At 34.7% G+C, this 22,794-nt stretch overlaps 1 protein-coding gene across 1 annotated transcript in view; it reads left to right on the top strand.

Annotated features, from left to right (window-relative positions):
• USH2A (usherin) overlaps nt 1-22,794 on the top strand; it is a 702,892-nt gene that overhangs the window by 243,954 nt on the left and 436,144 nt on the right. Inside the window, 1 exon segment of the mRNA XM_038586435.1 lies at nt 15,725-15,855. Within this exon segment, the coding sequence (XP_038442363.1) occupies nt 15,725-15,855 (131 nt within the window).

Here is a 22,794-nt window from a genome sequence, read left to right as displayed (position 1 = left end):
TGCTGAAAGTAAGAATTTGATGGTTTCCCCACGATGCTTGTTTTTCAAAATAAAACAATATTTTAGTACATTTAATAAACTTAGTCTATTTCAAATAAAGTTTTGAAATCCCTTTATTCAGTGTGAATCAATATTAATTTAATTCCATGGAATATGTATGCATATGTGTATATATGTAAATGTGCAACTGTATATATGAATTATATATGTATGTTCATGGACATATTCATGCACCTAGATCTTATTTGAGATATAAAATATGAACATAGAACTCATATGTATTATAAATATAGATCTGAAAGTTTCAATGTTATAGAAAGAAAAAATAATGATACAAATTCATTTTATTAAAAGATATTTTCATAGCTAACATTTTTTTTAACCTAAGCTTAAACACTTCATTTGCTAGAGTTATTTGTTATTACCCTAATGCACAGGGTAAAAAAAAATAATTATTTTAGGAAACCAAAATACAGGTTGAATTTTATATCTTCTCTATAAAATAATTATTACAATAGATTATAATTTGCAATTCAATTGTCATTTAGTAACATTCAGTTTGTATTTTCGACTATCATGACTTCAACACACAACAGTTTTCTAAAATGTGCTCAAAAGTGGGGAGAATTTATGTGATAGATGAAATATTATAGCTGTTAAGGTGATTACAATTGAAAATATATAGCATACATAAAAAAGAGGGATGAAAATTTATAATTACTAGATGCTGATGGAAGCATTTGATTAAGATTAGCACTTTTCTCATATTTGCCCTTGTGAAATTCTGATTTTGTGTTAATGATTATATAAATATTTTGGTATGAAGGGCAATTTGGGGGTGTAACCTGGAGATGGGCAGATGGATGGACATAGATATTGACAGATCTATGTAAACAGATCTATCTAACCATATAAATTTTTACCTAAAACTTCGTGCAATATAGAACCTTAGTCCTACATTTGTAATTCAGATTAAAGCTATTCAGAAGAGGAAATCATTTGAGTTGTTCTTGGGTGACGTTTGTGCCTTTTACAACCTTTGACTTGTTAATTGCTTTTGATAATAGTTTTTGCATTGGTGGTTCTCTCCATGGGGAATTCCATTTCTCCATAGTTTACTAACCGCCCAAAACATTTCTCCTGGAAAACTTCCTTTGAGTGTTCTTTCTTCCTTTTTGAGATGGATCCTGGTCATGTTTAGCTCTGCCTGCCTTCCACAGAATAGCAACTCAAGAAATAAATCTTGAAAATATAGAATCATTTGAAAAATCTACTAGAAGCATATTTATCTGAAACAACAGATAATGATTGGACAAACCAAGAGTCACCATTCTACTTAATGGGTAAAAAATGTTATCAATTCTTATTAAGCCAGGAAGAATAAGGAATGCTTATTATACGTACTGTTATTTAATATTATTCTGGAAACATAGCCCATGTGTTAAGACAGAAATAAGAGGTATGACTATTGGAAAGGAGTAGACAAAATAATTTTCCAGAAAATATGAAAGTATATACCTAAAAAAGAATACTCAAACCTACTATAAATGATAATAATGTTACGGTAGGATGGCTAATTAAAAACAAATGCACAATTTTTTTTCTATGACTTTGGCAATTAAACATCTAAAGATCTTATTTATAATGGCAATAAGGTATCCAAAATTTTATATAAACTTAAGAAAGACATGTACAGGCTCAACTTAAGGAAAGGAGAAAACAGAAACTTATAATAATTATCTTAGTGTTAATTTTAATAGTGAACGAGTTGAGGGGTAATTAAAAATAGAAAAGGTTACTGAGAGGAAGAATAAATTGTCAGATACCAGAAATATTATGAAATAATATGATATTTTATTGCTACAAAAATATATCAGTGGAACAAAATAGAAAGTTTGGAGTCTTTAATATGCTACAGATGAATTTCAATCATTAAACATTCATTCAGCAAATATTTTTGATCATCCATTGTGTGCCAGCTGTTGTTTAAGGTATGGAAAATGCAGTAGTAAATAATACAACGTTCCTCCCTCACGGACTGTGTCATCTAGTTAGTTTTTAAATGTTTAAGGAAAAACCTAGGGTATATCCCGATCTCACACTGCATGTCAAAATAGATTGTAAATAGAATATAATGCTAGACATAAAAATATGGGAAATGAAGAGAAAAAATATAAAGAAGTAACAATTTTTGAGTTCAGAAGCCTAATTATAAAAGCAAAGAGAAGGAGATATTATTGAAAAGAAATTGATTTTAAAACATAAAAAAATGGCACACTTTTTGTATTAAAAATAACATTTCAAAGATAACCTGTAAAAAAATAAAAAGGCAAATGGTTGTAATATGTGACAACAAAATGATACCTTTAATAAGAAAAGAGCACTTACAGACTAGTAATAAAGACAAACTCCCAAATTCCAAAGAAAAACCGGCAAAGAATTTTGGAAATACCTAAATGCAGAACTGTGATGAAAGAAATTCAACTTCCGTATTTGTCCTAAAAATACAAATTAAAATTAGAATAAGATCCCAATTTTAATCTAAGGCCAGATGGTGTCTCCCAGATATGCCCAGCCAAATCTCCTCATTATACTGGAAATATTTTCCCTGACAATGGTTGCAAGACTTTAGATAAGATATGGAAAGGAAATTAAGCAACTTGAGAAGTCTCTTGCAATAAAGTCAGAAATGAAAAGGCAGTTAAATGAGAATTCCAGTTGATTAATTTATGAATTCACACACAATTGCAAGATTTTAGAGATCGTCTAACCCAATACACCCATTAAGATGAAGAACCTGAGGCCTGTTCTGTGCAGGAAATGAAGGCTCTGATGTATGTATGTTTCAAATACTATCTGGTGATATTGCTTCCTTGTACTTTCATTATTTGGATATTATAATGCATGATTTTTCCTTTTAACAGTGACATTCAGACAGTTAGTTTTTAATTGTTCTTAGGAGGTAATAGGGAATTATTTTAAAAGATGAAATCTTTGTTTTAGGAAAATTAAAATTACAGTTTCCCCAAACTTCCTACTCAGTAAAATTTTACTCTTTTTTTCTCCCCTGGCATTCCTCTACTTTTTATCCTAATCTATACTTCCAATGTAATTTTTTAGAATACTGATCTAATGTTTCTCATGTTCTTTCATGGTCACGGCTGACAATTTAATTTTTAAAAAATGAAGAAATAATATGTCTAAATAAATAAGATAAAATTTTGGCATTCTAAAAAAAGTTAGCTATTTGGGGGTTAAATCCAGAGCATTTATAATATTTTCAGATTAGTTTTCAATTGTTATTTTGTCAAGTATACTCAGTAAAGATTTTGTTATTCATGTATTTGTGGGGCTGGTTACCATAAATATTTTATTAATGGAGACATTTTTAGCACCACCTAATGGCAGCCAAGTAAAAAGAAAAACCTTTTCCAATTTAGAATTTATTTGCATAATTCAAATTAAGCTATATAGCAAGAGCTGCTTCTGTATGAAACTGAAGTTTTCCATTCCCTGATGTACCAAATAGGCTGCTAGAAATCCATCTCCAAGCCATTGGCTTGAGTGGGAATGAAGCATAACGGGTATTTGATAATGAAACCAAGAGATTTCTGCTTTCTTTATGAGAACAAGGACAAGAAAATATGTAATAAAATACATTCATTTTATGTGAAGAGTTTTATTTTAATTTCAGGAATTTATGCATCAAGACTTCATTCTCCATACCCTAGTTAATTTCCTGACAAATATACTTTATTATACTAACATATTTAATTTGTGTAGTTTTTCAGCAGTTATTTATAAAGCTTTGACCAATTTAATATACTAATCTAATAAAGGATCTTTTATCAATGGTAGATTTTTTTTTAAAACTAGGAGTCCTATCTTTCTGTTTATTCTATTAGAATTTTTTAGATTGAATGTGAGTTGAACAGTGTGGTTTTTATCAGAGATATGTTACTATAGCTTAAGTCTATTTATCTCATATGGTTCCTAGCAAGATTTGGGAAATGTGTTGGCTGTCACATCCTTAGCTTTAGGATCAATGGATCAGGTTATGGTATGCATCTGAAGGAGAGTTTAGTGATAACACGAGATGTGAATGCCCTTCATCCTCATTTCAACACTTTGGCCTGATATTTCTTTTGGCTTAACTTGATCATCAAATAATCACTATTTTTAAAATAATATTGTCTCCTATAAAATCCAAGATAATCTGTTAAAAATATGTCTTTAATATAATAGACTACAAGTTGGCTAGATTCAAGAAAAATTTTATATATATATATATATATATATATATATATATATATATATCTCCATTCATCAAAGCAACTCATATGCACTTTACTTTTTTTAAGATTTATTTATTTATTTATTTATTTATTTATTTATTTATGAGAGAGAGAGAGAGAGAGGCAGAGACACAGGAGGAGGGAGAAGCAGGCTCCATGCAGGGAGCCTGACGTGGGACTTGATCCCGGGACTCCAGGATCACGCCCTTTCCAAAGGCAGGCGCTAAACCACTGAGCCACCCAGGGATCCCCTCATATGTACTTTAAATCGTTCAGGGGGCAGTGAGCATTGTCCAGGCGAGGGGTGGCTGGGAGAGGTCTTTGCTCAATAAGTGTTTGACCTAAAGACTTAACTAATTTTGTGAGGTCAGTGTCTAAAAACTTAGATTGAAGTTTATGAATCACAGCAAATTGTAATGCTGAAAGCAAAAAAATAAACATTTGACTAAAGGGTTAAAAAATATACATATATATAGCTGTTGCTTTCCTATTCCTACAAAATCACTTGTAAAATTAATGGGAACTTGTGCTTCTAATTTGGATGTAGATAAGTGAGAAAGACTCACTTCCATTGTTAAGAAAATCTTAGACTAAATATCATAATTTTCTATGAGGCTATCAAAGAGCAGGTAATGCAAAAACCTGGGTGAACTGAATTTTGGGAAGAAGTGAATGCTTCATAGTTGATCACAGACCTGTGGAAGCTTCCATATATGAGGATGGGTACTTGGCCTCAGAGAAGTAAGCCTGATTTATAAAGGGAGAATTTTCAGGATTGAGGAGAAACCAGCTGTGCCTTAGACAACACTGTCCTTGTAAGAAATCTAGAAGAAGTCCAAATGCAAAAACAAATAGGTGAGCCCCCAAATCCTACAATGTCTAATCTAAATATAAGATATTTTCCCAAGAAAGTGCCTGCTGAAGAGAATCTAGAAATGGACTCTTATAAATTCTTGCAGTGATTGGATTCTGGAGTTATAAAGGAATGTAATCCAAACAGGAGCCAAAAATATCTATAATTTCAATCCAGTCTCCTGTCAGCTTAGATATAGATAAAATCAAAACAGTGACATCACTAGTCATTTTGAGAGGGGCTAATCACAGGTGAACTCAATCTAATTAAAGCTCAATTTCAGTTCAACACAGTCATCAGAGGCATATTCTCAGATGACCAAATAATTGAAATTGGCATGCAAAAAATTTGTAGCAAGTATTATAAATATTTTAAAGGATTTAAAGGTAGAGTTTCATATAGTAGAGGAAGAAAAAGTATTTTAGAAGAGAAATGATAGCTCTAAGAAGTAATAAAATAAAAACTACATTTGAGAAATAAAAATATACAACAAAATCTTTATTGGATTGGCTTAACAGCAGGTGGTGCAGAACAAAAAGGTTAATGAATTTGAACACAGAGAATTATGAAATAAATAAAAACAGAAAAAAAGATTGAAAAAATAAACAGAGGATCAGTGACCTGTGGGATAAAATCAGGAGTGCTAACATACATAGAGATGAAGGATTTAGGAAGAAAAGAAAGAAAATAGGCAGGAAAAAATATTTAGGAAATAACTATTCATAAATCTTCATATTTTATGTAAAACAGCAACCTATAAATAAGAGAAGCTCAGGGAATTCCAAACAGGATAAATACAATGAAAGCCACATCTTAGGCACATCTTCCATTACTAAAAACCAATGATTAAAAAGAAAGTAAACCAGCTAGAGGAAAAAAAGACACATAACATACATACAATGAAAAGAATGACAGCTAGCTTTTCATTAGAAATAATACAGGCCAAAGATAATACAGTATCTAAAAACAACAACAAAAGCCAACCTGAATTCTGTATTGGATGAAAATATTATTCAAACATGAAGTTGGGAAACATTTTAAGTTAAACAATAATACCTCATGAGTAGTTCTAAACTACAGCAAATGCTAAATAACATATTTTCAGGCTAAAGGAAAATAATACCAGATAGAAAATAAAAAAATATATGAATAAATAGACAATTATTTTCTTGATTTCTTTAAATGATATTTGGCAAAAGCAGAAATATATATATATATATATATATATATATATATATATTGCATTTCATATGTATATAAAAGTAAAATTATGACAAAACTAGCACCAAAGATTGGAAGATGGTATATAGAAGTATGCTGCTATAGAGATCTTGTATGTGAAGTGATGTAATATTAATTTGTGGTTGCTATTATAAGTTAAGAATGTATATGATGGCCTCTAGAGTATTTTAAAAAGTTAGGCTATTAAAAATTAACTCATTTTTAAATAATCCATGAATCAAAAAAATAATCACACAGGAAACTTTAAAAATTGAAAAATTAAAAGTTAAAAAACAAAAGTACAGCGTATCGGCTTTGGAATGCAGCTAAAGTTGTTTTCACAGAGAAATGTATAGATTAAGTGATTATCTTAGAAAAAAAAAGATCCAAGCTTTTCCAAGTTTCTTATTAAAACTCTAACAAAAAAGTAAGCCCAAATAATAAGAAACGGGAAATAATTAAGATATTATCAGCTATCAGTGAAATTGAAACAGAAAACAAAGCCCAAAGTTGGCTTGCAAGATTATTGGGAGGTGGAGGCCAGAATGGGGAGGGGAATTATTTTGGATTATTTTCAAAAATCAATCAATATGGTTCACTTATTAATTAACTTATAGAACAAAGTATCATAACATCTCAATAGGTGTGGAAAGCATCTGACAAAACTTAAAACCTACTTATAATGAAAACTTTTAGCAAACTAGGAATAGGGAGGAACACTCTCAATTAGATGAATGAGTGCTACAAATTATTCTACAGTTCATACACGTAATAGTGAAATATTGCATGCTTTGCTTTTCAGATAGGAATCAAGTCAGCATTCAGATTTTACTGGTGGTCCCAGCCCCTGCAAAAAGCAATAAGATAAAATAAAAGGCATAAATACTGGAAAGGAAAGGAAAAATGTCTTTATTTGTATTTAACATGATTGTGTATGTATGTTTAATCTCTAAACAAGTCCTAGGATAAGACAAATTCAGGAAGGTTGCAGTATAGGAAGTCAATATAAACAAAATTAACCAAATATACTAGAAATGAATAATTAAAATGCAAAAGAACATTTAAAGGAGCATTCAAAACATAGTATTTTAACAGAGGCACCTGGATGGCTCAGTTGGTTAAGTGGCAGACTCTTGGTTTCAGCTCAGGTCATGGTCTCAAGGTTCCAGGATCAAGCCCCTGGGTGGAACTCTGTACTCAGCACAGAGTCTGCTTAAGATTCTCTCTCTGTCTCCCTCTGCCCCTCTTCCCTGCACTTGTGTGCATGCTCTCTCTTGAAAAAATGAATGAATGAATGAATGAATGAATGAATGAATGAATGAATAAAAGAGAATACTGAACTTGATGAATGCTGTGGAAACAGGTAAAGCAGAGAGTTGGTTAAAATTGTTAATAGCCCAGTCCTAATGAGCCAATTAGTGAAGTTGGAATGTGAGTGTGAGAAAAAGACCTGTAGAAGATGGGAAACAAACCATGCAGAAATACCTGGGAAAGATATTTATAGGCAGAGGGAAGAACAATTACTGAGGTAGCCAGAGTAGAGATGGGGAAAGGAAGTATAGTAGGAAATAAAAGACATAGTGAAAACCGGATTATTTAGGATATTGTAGACTATTGGGTGACTTTCACTTTTACTTGGAGTAAGACAGGAAGACTTCAGTGAGTACCACAAAGAGGGACGTGACCAGAATTGTCTTTTTTAAAAAAGATTTTTAAAATTTATTTATTATAGAAAGAGAGAAACACAGAGAGAGCACAAGTAGGGGATGAGCAGAGGGAGGAGGACAAGCAGACTCTGTGCTGAGCATGGAGCCAATAGGGGGACTCATTCATATGACCTCATCTGAAATCAAGAGTGGAATGCATTATTGACTAAGCCACCAGGCACCCCCGAAATTGTCTTTTAATGGCATCACTCTAGCTATTATTTTAGAATAGACCATAGTGTGTGTCTATGTGCATGTGTGTGTTGTTTGGAAGGGGTGGTCATGGAGCAAGGATGGGAAAAGGAAGATCTGTCAGGGGAAACAATCACAATGATCCAGGAGACAGAAAATGATGATTTATAACATAGGATGATCCACAATATATAAAGAACTTGAATAAAGCAAGCAGAAACAAATAAAGTCTGCAAAATTGGGCAAAAGACATTCATATGTATAGCTCTCAGAAAAATTCATGGCTATGTTTAATGTCTGTTACATATCTTTATGAAAATACATATGAAAAATCTCAGCATCATAAATGGAAAATAAAACTAAGACTTCGCATCTCAGATTTTGAAATGTCTATTGTTTACCAGGGTCTGGGGAAATGGTCATTCACACTATTTAAAAGCATGGGGGTTAATTATTGCCTTTGAGAGGTGATAGATGTAGCAATATTTATAAACGTTTTAATAATTCTTAAATATTTACCCTCATCAACTGGACATTATCTTATAGCTTAGAACTATAAGAAAAAAATGTTTGTCACAGTATTGCCTTTGTATAAAAAATAGAAACCGACTAAATGCTGTCTATGATAAAATTATAAAATAAACTATGGTAAATGTAATTATCATCAGAGAAAAATGACTATCTTTGTGAACAAATGTGGAAAGATATCTGCCAAATGTGACTTAGTGAGAGAAACTTGTCGAAACATTATTCAAGTAGCTAAGATATGGAAACAACCCAAGTGTACACTGGTGGATGAATGGATAACAAAAATGTGGGGTGTGTCTGTGTGTGTATGTGTGTGTGTGTGTGTGTGTATAAAATTCAGTCATGACAACATGAAGCATATTATACTGAGTGAAGTAAGAGAAAAATTCTATAAGGTCTCATTTACATGTAGAATAAAAAACAACAAGAACAAGAACAACAAAATCCCTCAAACTCATAAAAGCAGAGTAGGACGATGGTTGCCAGAAGCTGGGGAAATATTGGTCAAAGGGTACAAGGTTGGATTTATGTTAGATGAAAAATCTAATACGTAAGCACGATGACTATACTTAATAAAACTAATAATACCCAATAGAGTATTGGAAAGGTGCTAAGAGAGTAAATTTCAAATGTACTCAGTACATACACACAAGTGGTAACTGTGAGGATATGGTATGTTAATCAGCCTGACTATAGTAATCATTGTACTATGTATATGTAGTTCATGTTATCATGTACACCTCCAACAGAGACAATATTGATTAAAAATCATATTTGAAGCATGTAGGATAGATTGTGTGATACACTCCAATTTCAGTAAAGAGAAAACAAATAATGACGTGTGTGCTCGTGTGTGTGTTTTTGCGTGCAAAAAATTTCTGAGAAAAAGAAAAAGTTTGCCAAAATGTTGGCGGTAGTTTCTGTAATGAAGGCAGGTGGGGCTACAGAGAACTTTCACTTCTAGTTCCTATAGTTCTGTAGCATCTGAATTTTATATAACTTATTTATTAATTTTTGGCAAACCTCTGTATTGAAATTTATCATATATTCAGAAAAGTGCAAAAATCGTAAGTTCACGGGTTGGTGGATTTCAAAAACTGGCCCTGTGTAACGAGCACCCAGGTGGTTAAATAAAACATGTGGGACCCCCAGAAGCTCTGCATTGTGCCCTGTTCTATATCACAAGCAGGGCTACCACTCTCCTGACTGCTGACACCATTCATTTAATTTGTCTGGTTTTGAACTTGATGTGTTGAGATTATAGAGTGTGAATTTTTTTTGCCTAGTGTCTCTTACGCAGCTTCCTGTTTGTGAGATTTATGCAAGTAGTTGCCCGTTGCCCGTTTGCTATAGTTTGTTCCTTTTCATTGCTATATTGTATCCCATTATTTGTCCTTTCCACAGTTGACGGGCATTTGTGTATATTCTAGTTTGATGGTATAATGAAAAGTATTGGTATAGATGCACTTGTATATCTTTCTGAACCTATGAATTTTGGGGGACTATATACCTTGGGGTGGAATGGCTGGATCCAAAGTTATGCATATATTTAGAAGACATACAGATAACTTACAAATAGTGCCAAACAGTTTTTCAAAGTGGTTGTAGCAATTTCAAATCCTGCAAGTAGTTTATGAGCATTCCAATTGCACCACATATTTGGCTACGCTTTTTTTTTCTATTTCATTTCAGCCATCCTACTGGATGTTTAGTGATACTGCATTTTATTTTATTTGGCATTTCTCTGATGAGTAATGATCCTGAGCATCTTTTTTATGTTGATTACTCACTGGATATCATCTTTCTTGAAAAGTCATTTGCCCTCAATTTTCTTTTTCTTTTTCTTTTTTTAAAGATTCAATCTATTTATTTGAGAGAGAGAAAGAGAGCATGAGCAGGGAGGATGGGCAGAGGGAGAGGGAGAAGGAGACTCCCCACTGAGCTGGGAGCCCAATGTGGGGCTCAATACCAGACCCCGAGATCATGACCTGAGCCAAAGGCAGAAGTTTAACTGACTGAGCCACCCAGGCACTCTTGCCCCCAATTTTCTAATGAATTGTTGGTCTTTTTCTTGTTGATTTGTAGGATATATTCTGGATATTTATCTGTTACCAGAAATATGTATTGCAAATATCTACTCCTACTATGTTAGTTCCCTTTTCAACTCTCCTATTCATGCCTTTTGTTAGACAAAAGTTCTTAATTCTAATGCAGTATAATTGCTCACCTTTTCCCTTTCTAGTATAGTTTTACCTCATTGTTCAAGAGCTCTTTGCTTATTCCATGGCCTTATAACTGTATTGTTTTTATGATTGAATGTTTAAAGTTACAAAACAGTTGTATAAAAGTTAAATGTTGCCAGTTATAAATCTTGGCTTTTTAGATTTTTTTAAAATGCTACGCCATGGATATATGTGTATTTTATGCATCTATGAACAATAAGAGCCTAGAAGAGTGGCTGCAGAAAGTATGTGTTCCCTAAATATTTCTAAAATGAATAAATATTGAGATAGAAGAATGCTCTGTTATTTCTCCAGATATATTAAACTTTAGAATATTTCCTCTCTGTTTTTTCTTTGAAATCAAAAATCTAAATTTTAGGCAAGTGAGAAATGTATGTTTTTCATTCCTTTATTCACTTTAGTCACCATTACTCCTTAATATGAAACTTTAAATTAAAAAAAAAAAAAAACACTCTGGTATTGCTTGGCTGTGGTCCACATGTCTTCTTATTCTTGGGACAGGATGAAAGCACGATCATGAGGCATAGGGGAAGAAGGTTCAGGTTCAATCACACAGCTATATTTAAAACTTCTGCTCTGTCAGTGTACCACATATCTGTTTCCATTCTTTTGCACAACACAAGTCACATGGCTGAGCCTAAAATCAAAGGATGGGGATATATAAATACATAATCTTCTTACAGGAAAAGGAGATGTGATGATGTTGAACAACAATTAGGTGTTTTACCATTCTGTCTCATGGTAAATTCAATAACATTTTCTTTGAAATATTTTACATATTCATCAAAAGATTATTATATTTATATGTGAATATATTTATTTGTGAATTTAGTTCATTTAAAAAACTGATTATATGATTCAAGGCATTGAGCTCAAAAGATAGGATTTATCTATGTCTATTGGCAATTTTATCAAGTACATGAAGTTCCAGAGTATGTGTGCATTTTTCATGTCTTCATAGAATATATGCAAAAAAATTATCTTTGTAATGTAAGCAGACAAGTGATAAGACTGAAGTATCTGAAAAAGCTAAGGGAAAGTTGCCCATACAACATCAAATCAAACTGCCCTTAATTATACTAAATCCTCCCCTTTCATAAAAAAATTTCCTTGGTTTGTATTAAGTATTATATTTTAGTTGGGCTAAAAGTTATTTATTTCTTTGTTATATGAGTGTAAAATTTGTAAATTAAATGTTACATCTGAAAAACACATGCACTGGCATATCCCATAAATGGCATAAATGGCATATATTAGTTGATTTATTCCCATGTGTAATTCAACTAAACATTCCTGTAATTCTTACTCCGATTCCATTTCATTCAACAAATTTCCCATCAGTTCAGAAAAAGTAATTGTATTTCTGGATTGAGCAATTATTAATTTCTTCCCTCATTCAAATCCTTGCTTTTGCTTTCCTGTCTACTCCCACATAGCTGCCTCCAGCACACTGGTAATAGAGAGTTTTATTATCTTCATGTCCTGAATTGTAGCTGTTTTAATGAAATACCTCTAGCTAGCTGTTTAATTTTAAGACAATGGTTTTAATTATAGTATTTGATATCACATATAAAATTTTAAAAAATAGTAACAGAAAGTTAAGATGTCTGATGGAGAGAGCTACTCTAGACCCAAAGGAGAGAAACTTAAGAGAAGAAGAGTTGGTAAAAATACAGTTATTCTCTAATCAGAATGTAGACCAACGCTTTGGCCAAGTCTATGCTTTTCCTGGTAGCTATCTCCTCCTTTCACCTGATCAGTCTTTATTTCTTTGCCTCCCATTTCTTTCTTTATCAGATACTTGTGATGAGTGCTCCACACCCACTACCTAGTTATCTATTCTGTCAATCCTTATCACCTGGTTACTTGGGCTCTGGATCATTCCATTATATTGAAAAAAAATGCTGTCTAATTACCAGCTCTGTAATCTTTTCTTCAGGTCTAATTATTCTGGACTTACAGGAAGTGTTACATGGTTAACTTTGCCTTCTTAAAGTTCTCTCTTATCTAGGCTTCCATTTTATAGTATTATCATCCTTGTTCTAACTTTGTTATTGTTCTTTTTCTTAAACATGATGGGAGGCATTTCCCGTAAAGGTCCTTTTTTGTTTCTCTACATTCTGCATCAAAGAGACATGGATTATTGACAGGTGATTGCTAATTTATTTTTCTAGCCCCATCTTCTCTTCTACGATTTCATTTCTTATTTCCCGATGATGGATAGTTTTTTTTTTAATATCATTAATATAAACACATTGTGTTTATATTAAACTGAACTTGTATACTCAACCTATATTTTCTCTTTTACCTGACCTTTCTATTTCTGTTAATAATGATGCTTTTCCCCTCAGTAATTGATGAAAAGAATTCACCATTTTGTCCCACATCATCACTTCATATCAACATGTCTTAATGAGTTTCTTCTGAAATATACAGAGTCCTTCTTTCAATCCATTTAGTTACTTGTCAGTTCTTAATTAAAAATTTTATCATCTTATTCCCCCAAAGCACAGTGATATCCTAAATGGTTCCTCTGTGGCTAAATTATCTGTATCTTTTATACATGCCCCCATTAGTTTGGTTGCCGTAATCCCAACTATGAGCATCCTATTTCCTTCCTCCACCCAAGGTTTAATGCCTTCCTTTGGTCTGTAGGATAAATGCCAATCTGGAAGCTCAACCATTTCAGTCCATTTAGTAGAAGAGATGATCTAGTAGCAGGAGTTCAAATGAATTTGAATCCCAAAGAGCGATTTGTTGAGACAAACCTTATTCTGTGGAGTTAGAGAAATGCTAGGACAGACCAGGTATAAGTTTAACAAAGACATAATGTCCTAGCAGCCAGGAGAGAGAGAATGAGTATGAGGCAATGCAATATCCAAATGGGTAGGACAAGTATGTTTTAAAGGGCACAAAGCACAAAACCTAGAACCTGAAGATACAGAAGCTAAGAAGGCCAGGAAAATTTTGAGTTGACTCTTTGGAAAGTCTGAAGTCCTTATTCCTGGCTTGCCTTTGCTGGTATTAAAAGATTTCACTCTAAAGATGCTTATCACATAACCTGACTTTCCATCTTTGTCTTCTGTTCAAACTTCTCAGGCTGGATAGTCTATGGCATACAGCCCAAGATGTAGTCTTGCCAGTCTCTCCAGATTCATCTCTTAACTCCCACCCACACATCCTACATTCCTTAATACTTTCCATACCTCTAAGCCTTTGTACAGTTTTTCCCGAACTGCTTTCTACTCTCTGAAAACAAGCTCTGGCTTCCTATTCTCTGTGAAACCTTCCTCAATCCTTTGAATCAAATTATATCTTACAAATATCTCTATATAGGTTTTTGTTTTGTCTTTTTTCCTCAACTAGAACTTAATATCAGACACTGGCTTGTTAGTTTTGCTTCTTTATGGAGCAGAGTACTCAACAAATGTTAATGTTCCATTGATGCATGTTTAAAAAATGACAATCCGATACTCACAAAATGACTTCTGTTTTCCTGCCTCCACACCTATGCTAAAGCTTCCCTCTTCCCTCTGATGCATCTCTCCCCTCCATTCTCCTCCTCCAGACTCTCAAAGGATTTAATAAATGCACCTGGATATCCTGTAATGAACTGGAGGTGGAAAGATGAGTCAGAAATGATTCCTGCAGTAATTGTAGCCTCTTGAACTCAAATGAAAACCCCACGTATGTAGGACATTTGGTTACTAGCCCAGCCTGAAGGGAGTTCCCTCTCCTTCCAACTTCCATGGTTCCAGTTGACCTTATGACTACTCAGATCAGTATTCACTCATTACTTAAACTGTTATCATGAGCTGTTTTTGATTCTTATGTAAGTTCTTGACCTCTTAGTTGATTCCCATCATACAATTTGTCTGTTAACAAATACGTTTTTAAATTTCCAACTAAATTGGGAATTCGTTAAGAACAAAGACTGTACCTCTTAAGCTCCTTTGCCAGTTTCAATACATTAAGCAAAATGTGTTACACACAAGGAAAGATGCTGTGAGTGGGATACCAGGTGTTGAGACCATGTGGGGTAGTGAGAGACATCTTAAGAGATCATCGCAAGCTTCCTCTGCTTCCTAAACTGGAGAACTTCCTGCGAGACAAGAGCATCTTGAGTCTAGGGCAGTAGGTGATCTAAAGGGTGAGGGAGACCCTGAAATTCTGAAAGTTGCAGACCATTTGGTTACAGGATCCTGTTTCAGAAAATTAGCTCTATGGACCACTTCACAACAAGTCTTTCTAGTTTTTAGCTTCCGTTAAAAGATTGATTCTTTAAACCTCCTAAGTATTTTAAACAAGGCCCCTGTGTTCCTTTCATTCATTTCAAAAACCCATTTATTTTTATGGCTCTGCTAATATTTTCACATTGATACTCTGAGTATCCAGAGTATTATTTTGGGTTGACAACATATCTTTTCATGTTGATGAGTTTTGCATAAATTGAAAGTACATTATATATTGATTAGTGGGTGTGCAGGCTTGAGTTTCCAAGAACAGGTTGGCATTCATAACGATATATTTCAAACCAAATGGCTAGGACCATCCCAGTACATTGCCGTGTATAATTCCCTGACTGTACTCACTACATCATAAATAATAATGAAAGTAAATGTACGTTTATCAGAAAGAATCAACAAAACCCCAGCACTGATTTGCTGATTGCACTTGTCTCACCAGGCATTAAGGCCAGCTTTCGAACAAGGGTGCCTGAAGGTTTGATTGTCTTTGCGGCATCGCCTGGCAATCAGGAAGAGTATTTTGCACTTCAGTTGAAGAATGGACGTCCTTGTTTTCTTTTTGATCCTCAGGTAAATGAGTAATGATAAGACTTGATATTTTTGAGAGTGAGCGAGGTGCCAGGGACTGATGAAGGTGCTTATATTTTCACATTGAATCCCCACCAAAAACTTGGAAGTAAGTACTATTATTATCCCCACTTTACCAATGAAGATAATGAAACTTCCAAAGTTGCTGGTGACTCGCTCACAGCTAAAATAGAAGAGCTCCCTTGCAAACCACATAATCTGACTGAGAATCTGCATGCTTAACAACCATATGCTACCTCATAATGAACATGAAAACTTTAAAATACATTTGAATAGATCTATTTTTATTTTCCTTGAAAGCAAAATTGTGTCTCTCTTTAATTCTTTCACTTTCTCCCTCCCTCCTATCTTTTTCTCCCTCCCCCTCCCTTCCTCTGTTCCCTCCCTCCCTCCATTGTTTATCAGCAAATATTTAAGTCCCTGTTAGGTACTATAATGCTGGGTATTGCAGGCTACAATAGCTTTAAAGTTAAAAGCAACCATGCCCCTGTGAAACAATCTAGGTAGGATACCGTGGAAGGATTAGTTTAAAATATTCATGAATGTTATGAAAGAGAAGTACAAGATGCTGTGTGTTATGGGAGCATAAAATAAAGGGTCTTTCTTTTCTGAGTTGTCAGTCTTCTCTGGAAATGTGATATTTAACTGAGGTGCAAAACAAGGAGGAAAGTCAGAACAAGAGCACATGTCTGTACAGGAAGATACATGTTTGAGGTGGGGCAGAGCAGGGGACATGCTAATGAGAGAGAGAGAGAGGGAGAGAGAGAGAGAGAGAGAGAGAGAGAGAAAGAGAAAGAGAGAAAGAGAGAAAGAAAGAGAAAGAAAGAGAAAGAGAAAGAAAAAGAGAGGGAAGGCACTGGGAATAAAATCTCCAGGCCGAGCAAATAGCAAATGTTAGATGTCCAAGGTAGACAGGAACATGACTTATTCTATATGTGGAGATGAATATCATATGGCCGAGGGATAGGACAAAGAGAAAAGTGGAAGATTGAAAAGCTGGGTGGAGACCAAATCATTTAGTGCTCTGTAAACAAATGTGAAGTTTTAAATTTTTCCTAAAGGCGATGGGAAAATCATTGAACAGTCTTCCCTTTAGTTAAACAAATATTGGTAAGAATTTGACATTAGGTACTGTACCAGGTCAGTGAATAATTGAGGAATGAGTAAGACTTTGTAAAAGATGTCTTACCTTCCATTTCCTCAGGGTTTCAACCTAAAACTGTGATCTAAATCACAAGTTATGCTTGCCAAATAGATGTTTTATGTTATACTGTAAAGCTGGTCTGACTTTTCTCTCTGTATCTAAGTCATGGGCCAAGAGCTCTGGGTGAGGATCATCACTTAATGCACCCTGAACACCCGCACACTCTGGAGAGGGAAGGCAGGGCAGCTGGAATAAGTGACTCTGAGCATTGTGCCAGGTTCCTTGCAGGGTACCCCAAGAGGCAGCAGGGAAGGTTCCTCTTGTCCCAGGAAGCTGGAAGAGCCACGAGTTGGCAACTGGAAAGAGCAAGGAAGAACAGTTTACACCTGGTGTTTGGACAGGGGCCTGATAGCTGCAAGGCCAGGACTTGGTAGGTACTCAGGCATGGACTCCTGGGTGTCCCGTAGAATTACAGTTTCTTAAGGGGGACCAATAGGTGGGCAGTGAGTAAGCAAAGAAGAAATAGCATCACACGTAAGCCGATCCAGCAGCCAGAGAGAATGGGAGAAGCAGCAGCTGTCTCAGGAGGCCACGCAGATGGCAATTGGGAAAAAAAAAAAAAAAAATACCCACAACAGCCAGCATACTGAAGTTGATTCAGAGACAGAACTGAAAATACTATTTATCATTTGAAAACTTTAAGTAGGTTCATTAGGAGACACTGTTGAACCTCACATTAGCAGGTCAAAATATGTCCCAAACATACAAAAAGAGAAAAATGATGGAGGCCACTAACATTTTTCAGAAGAAATTCAGAAGGAGAACAAAAACACACGTGCACAATAAAAAGGATTGAAAGGATGAGAGAAAAAATAATGAACTATAATGCAAAAGAGTGTATCCTTTTACAGGAGCATTGATTATAAATTTATTGCAAGGACTCATGAAGTTCTAGTCAAGATTAAGCAAAACTAAGCCTTCTGTTGGACCTCTGTGTGCCAGGCGTGATTCCACGTGTCCACTGCATATGTAAACACACACACACATGCACACACACTCATTTAAACACCACAATGACTCTATGAGGTAGAGACTCTTATTATTCCCACTTTACAAGTTAAAAAAAAAAATCAGAGCCACATTTAAATTAATTTCCCCAAAGTCATCCAGCTAATTAGTGATGAAGTCAGGATTGAAAGAAACTCAGGCACTCCACCACCAAAGACCATGATGTTAACTCTGATACTATATTGCCTGTCAGCATGAAAGAGTAACGCTTGTTAATACGCAGAGACTCAGATAAAATACCATCCCTTCACCTTACTGGAAGGAAGTATTTCAGCAAGCCTTCTAACCAAAAGGAAGAAAAAGAAAAGTCTGACATATGAAGAGGAAAAGGAGATGTGAATATTAAACCGGGCAATATCCACCTAAATGTTTAGGGGCAGTGTGACTAGGAATGTGTTTTGTGCTGCTAAAGAATCTTTGAAATAGAGGAGACACATGGAAAATGTGAAATAGACAAACCTCCAATAGTTGTTTGGTGCTAAAATGACTAAATTTGAAGGAGAGGGAAGGATAAGTGATTTAAAAGTTTCTAACGGTATCAACCTAGTGGAGAAGACAGTTGGGGAACGGATCACATTGGTGTCTTATTTTCACAACACAAATAGGCGAAAATGTTTTGTTTTAAATGCTGTGAAACAGACATTAATTATTAACAGACTGAGAATGTTCCAAGAACATCCAAATTAACAAGGTGAAAAGAGAGACTAAATGTCAAATGGTCAAAATCAACAACAATCATGAAAAGAAATGAAACAGTAGAGGGAAATAGAAGAATGTCAACGAGGAAGAAAATATGCCTCTGCTTTTCCTCCCTCAACATGTTAATATCTGGGAATAATTGAGAAGAAGCAGATGGAGAAAAACCTTAATTGTATAACCATTTATTCATAGAGCTTTTAAAGTATACAGAGTGGGTTCACGTTAATTATCTTACTTCATTCCTGAAGTAGCCACTTGAGGTGGTATTGTTTTCATCCCTGCTTTAGATGAAGTGGCCTAGCTAGGGTCACACAGTAATTGAGTGATGGGACTGGCACTGGATTTAGTTTATTATTTCATTCCACACAGTTTTGCTAACCATCTATTACTCCAGGCACCGTGCTATGCAGTTATGCACTGGGAACAGAGTGATGAGAAGTGAACAAAACGCCACTCACTCCTGCCATCCATTCATCTGGGCCTCCTTGTGCCACAATTGGAGTACAGAGTCTCTGCTTGAGTTGGACAGGGCAAGGTGGGAACAGGACCCAGAGCGGTGTCCTCCGGTGGCTTCACACTAACTCACACTCACCGTTGGTCCTGCCCATTGCAAATGTCCATCCCAGTAGCTGTGTGGTTCTAGATGACTGTGCGCATCTCAGAGCAGCATCTGCAACCATACACTTGGCCTAGGTTGTTCATCACCAACTTTGTGTACCATACATACACATGCACATGCTCTCTCTCTCTCTCTCTCTCTCTGTCTCTCTCTCACACACACACACGCATTCTTCAAACACATGGGGCAAAGTCTTTGCAGAATTAATCCAAAAATGATTTCCCCAGATCTGAACTCTTCATCTCTTTGGGCAGCATATTTCCCCTTGTGAAGAATGTGGTGGGAATTGCTTAGAATGCTGCAGAATAGGAAGGTGAAGGGGTTAACTCTGCTCAGCCACAGTGTTGTCGTTGTGATCCTGAGAATGGCTGCCAGAAAACTCTCGGACTCATCTTTTTCATCTCCTTCTCAATGATCAGATAGACAGTCCAGTGTAAGACATGATAGCAGAGTTCAAGGAAGCATTCCCAGGGCATTGCCAATCATTTCTGTCCTTCTCCCTTTTCCCTCGGATAATTACTGAGAGCACAAATCACACATCACTGTCGTTAGCTTTTCCAGCTGCTCTGTCCCTACCCTCCATACCCAAATCTTAGCCTGTATAAAAAGTTGGTAGGTGCCAGCCAAGTATGAACTGAATTGTTATAACAAAAAGTTGGTGGATCAGGGAAATGGGAAAGGTTTAATTATTGATGCCTGGTAAGTGAATTTTTATCTGGAACAGTAGTGTCTCTCCACAAGGCAAAAGTTACCTGTATTTTCAGGAAAGTGACAATGAATTAATGCAAAAGAAAATAAGATATTAGTTGAGCAGGATTCCCTTAGGATGAGAACGTGTGATCAGATCCATTATACTAAGTAGGCGTAGGACGTGGTGCTATCTCTGTATGAAACAGTGAGCTCAAGCTAGCGGAGACTGTCCTTCCCCACCACCAAAGAATTTATACTCCAATGCGGGTTAACTGAATATATCTACAAACTTTTTAATGAAAGCTCTACATATTTTCAGATAAAAAATTGTTGAAACTGAGGAATAGAGAAAATTCTGATTATTCTTCTATAGTTTTTTCTCTTTTTAGGTAGAAATATGAATACAGCGACTTGTAGAAAGTTAGAAGTATCTCAGATTTAAAGAAGTTAGAAGTTCGTTTTATATACTTCCCATTGATGTTCAAATTATTTATATTTTGAATACTTTAGGTACCACTGTAAGCCAGTTTTCTTTCCTTTGTCTTTGAATGAGATAAGATTATCTAATGAACACCTTATTGTACTCATCAGACCAGTAGTTATTTGCTTTATGTGTCTTTCTTATCAGACTGTACAGTCCAGTGAGGGCGAAGTCTATCTGTTTTGTCCTGAAACAGATCCTTGAGGCTAAGTCCTTGGAATGTAGTAGATGCTCAGTAAATAAATGTCTGTTGACAGATTGACTTACTGACTGACTCAATAACTGTTAGTAAAATATACTCATAATTAAAGAAAATTACCCATTTTCTAAGATAAAATTTCCAGCTCTTTAATGATTATTTGACAATTTAGTTCTTATTTGTTTTAATTTCTCAGTTTGTTGGAAATTGACGTTTAGGGGCGCCTGGGTGGCTCAGTTGGTTAAGTGCCTGCCTTTGGCTCAGGTCATGATCCCAGGGTCCTGGGATCAAGTCCTATGTTTGGGCTCCCTGCTCAACGGGGAATCTCCTTCTCCCTTTCACTCTCCCTCTGTGTACTCTCTCTAACAAATAAATAAAATCTTAGAAAAAAAGAAAAGAAAAGAAAAGAAAAGAAAAGAAAAGAAAAGAAAAGAAAGAAAAAAACTGACTTTTACTGATGATGATTTTAAAATTACTGTCCTCAATTCATTCAAAATAGTTAAATTTGCATCGTGGTAAGAGCATTTTATAGATATTTAAAGTCACTACTACCTAGCACAGCACTTCAAAATAACTTGAAGTCATTGTGTACATTTTTGAAAATATGTTAATAAACTAAGTAATGAATTTCTTATATGACAATGTAATCCTACATAGAGGCAATAGGTATGAAAACTTATTTGATTTCCCTTCCAGTGATTGAATGCATTCTGTGAATAAGTATTTGGGGAAGGGGGAAAGATTCTTCACAATATTTAAAATTGGATATGTGAACTGAACACTTGAAATTATTGTTAAGAGTCACAGTAAATAAAAAGTCTTCCGATTTTTAATTGTATTTTTTGTTGTCTCTAGGAATTATTCATCATCTCCCATTCTTTATTTGATTAATTCCAATTTGGATATGCTTGGTCAGATGATATTTTATTGACCAATAATGCCTTGTGGTTATCATTTAAAAGTTTTATGTTCAGTGACATTAAGAAGAAACTCACACAACAAAAATGAGCTGCAAAAATGAAAGCTTTAAAACAATTCTGAATGGCATTTATTTAACATGTCTGGTATTTTCCAAATGGAAAGAACAGACTGTATGCTATGACACTAGAATTGATCGCAGAATTATTCTCTTCACATTGGTGGGGGAACATAATTTTCGAATGATCATCAAAGAATAATATGCTAAGTTCTTCCAAGTATAAAGCAAATTTGGCATCCTGAGGCTCTATGTTATGTACTTGAATTTGTCTCCAATAAATGTGATTTCTGATGGAGAGAACTATTAATGCTTCAAATTGTTGCCAAACATAATATGAAGAACCACTTACTCAGACACCTGATCTTTAGAATGCAGCATCGTTTGTAACAATTTTAACGCTAACTAAGTACACTTTGATGAGACAGCATTTAATAAAATGCTCATTAATTTCATCATTAGCAAGGGTATGCTAAGAAGTAAGCCAGTTTCTTATGTCACGCCCAATTAGCATCCCATGCTAGTAATCCCATTAGTATTGTTGAATTCACTAATGGAAAAACTAATGGGCATGCTACCAGGGCACATTAATTGGGCACGACACCAGTTCTGGTTTTAATTATTAAACTACGATAATGAAATGTGTGTTTGTAAAATATTAAAATGTTGAAATAGGGTTGAAGAAAATAAAAGAGTATGTAGAGGAAAGAGATACAAAGAAAGTCAACCTAAAAAATTCAAGGACTAGAAAATGGATGTACCAAATGGTCATCTTTCTAGCTGATCGAGTTGTCTATAAAAGTTGGGCTATTGTCCACATGAGAAGCAACCCACCCATCCTCATGGGAAATTGAAAGCTCTTTTTTGGTAATATGAATTTCTATATGTCATACATGTCGCCATGCTCTGTATGAGGCCTGACAGGAGCCAATTAAATGTGTAGAATGGACATGTTACATTGCCGAAGCTATTTTAGGGAAACATAAACAGAAATGTTTTGCTTAAGAGGGTATGACTCACGTTGCCCTTTTGGTGATACAAATCT

The sequence above is a fragment of the Canis lupus genome, chromosome 38, assembly GCF_011100685.1.
Source record: "Canis lupus familiaris isolate Mischka breed German Shepherd chromosome 38, alternate assembly UU_Cfam_GSD_1.0, whole genome shotgun sequence".
NCBI classification, from domain to species: Eukaryota; Metazoa; Chordata; class Mammalia; order Carnivora; family Canidae; genus Canis; species Canis lupus.
This window is presented reverse-complemented; position numbering and strand designations above follow the sequence as displayed.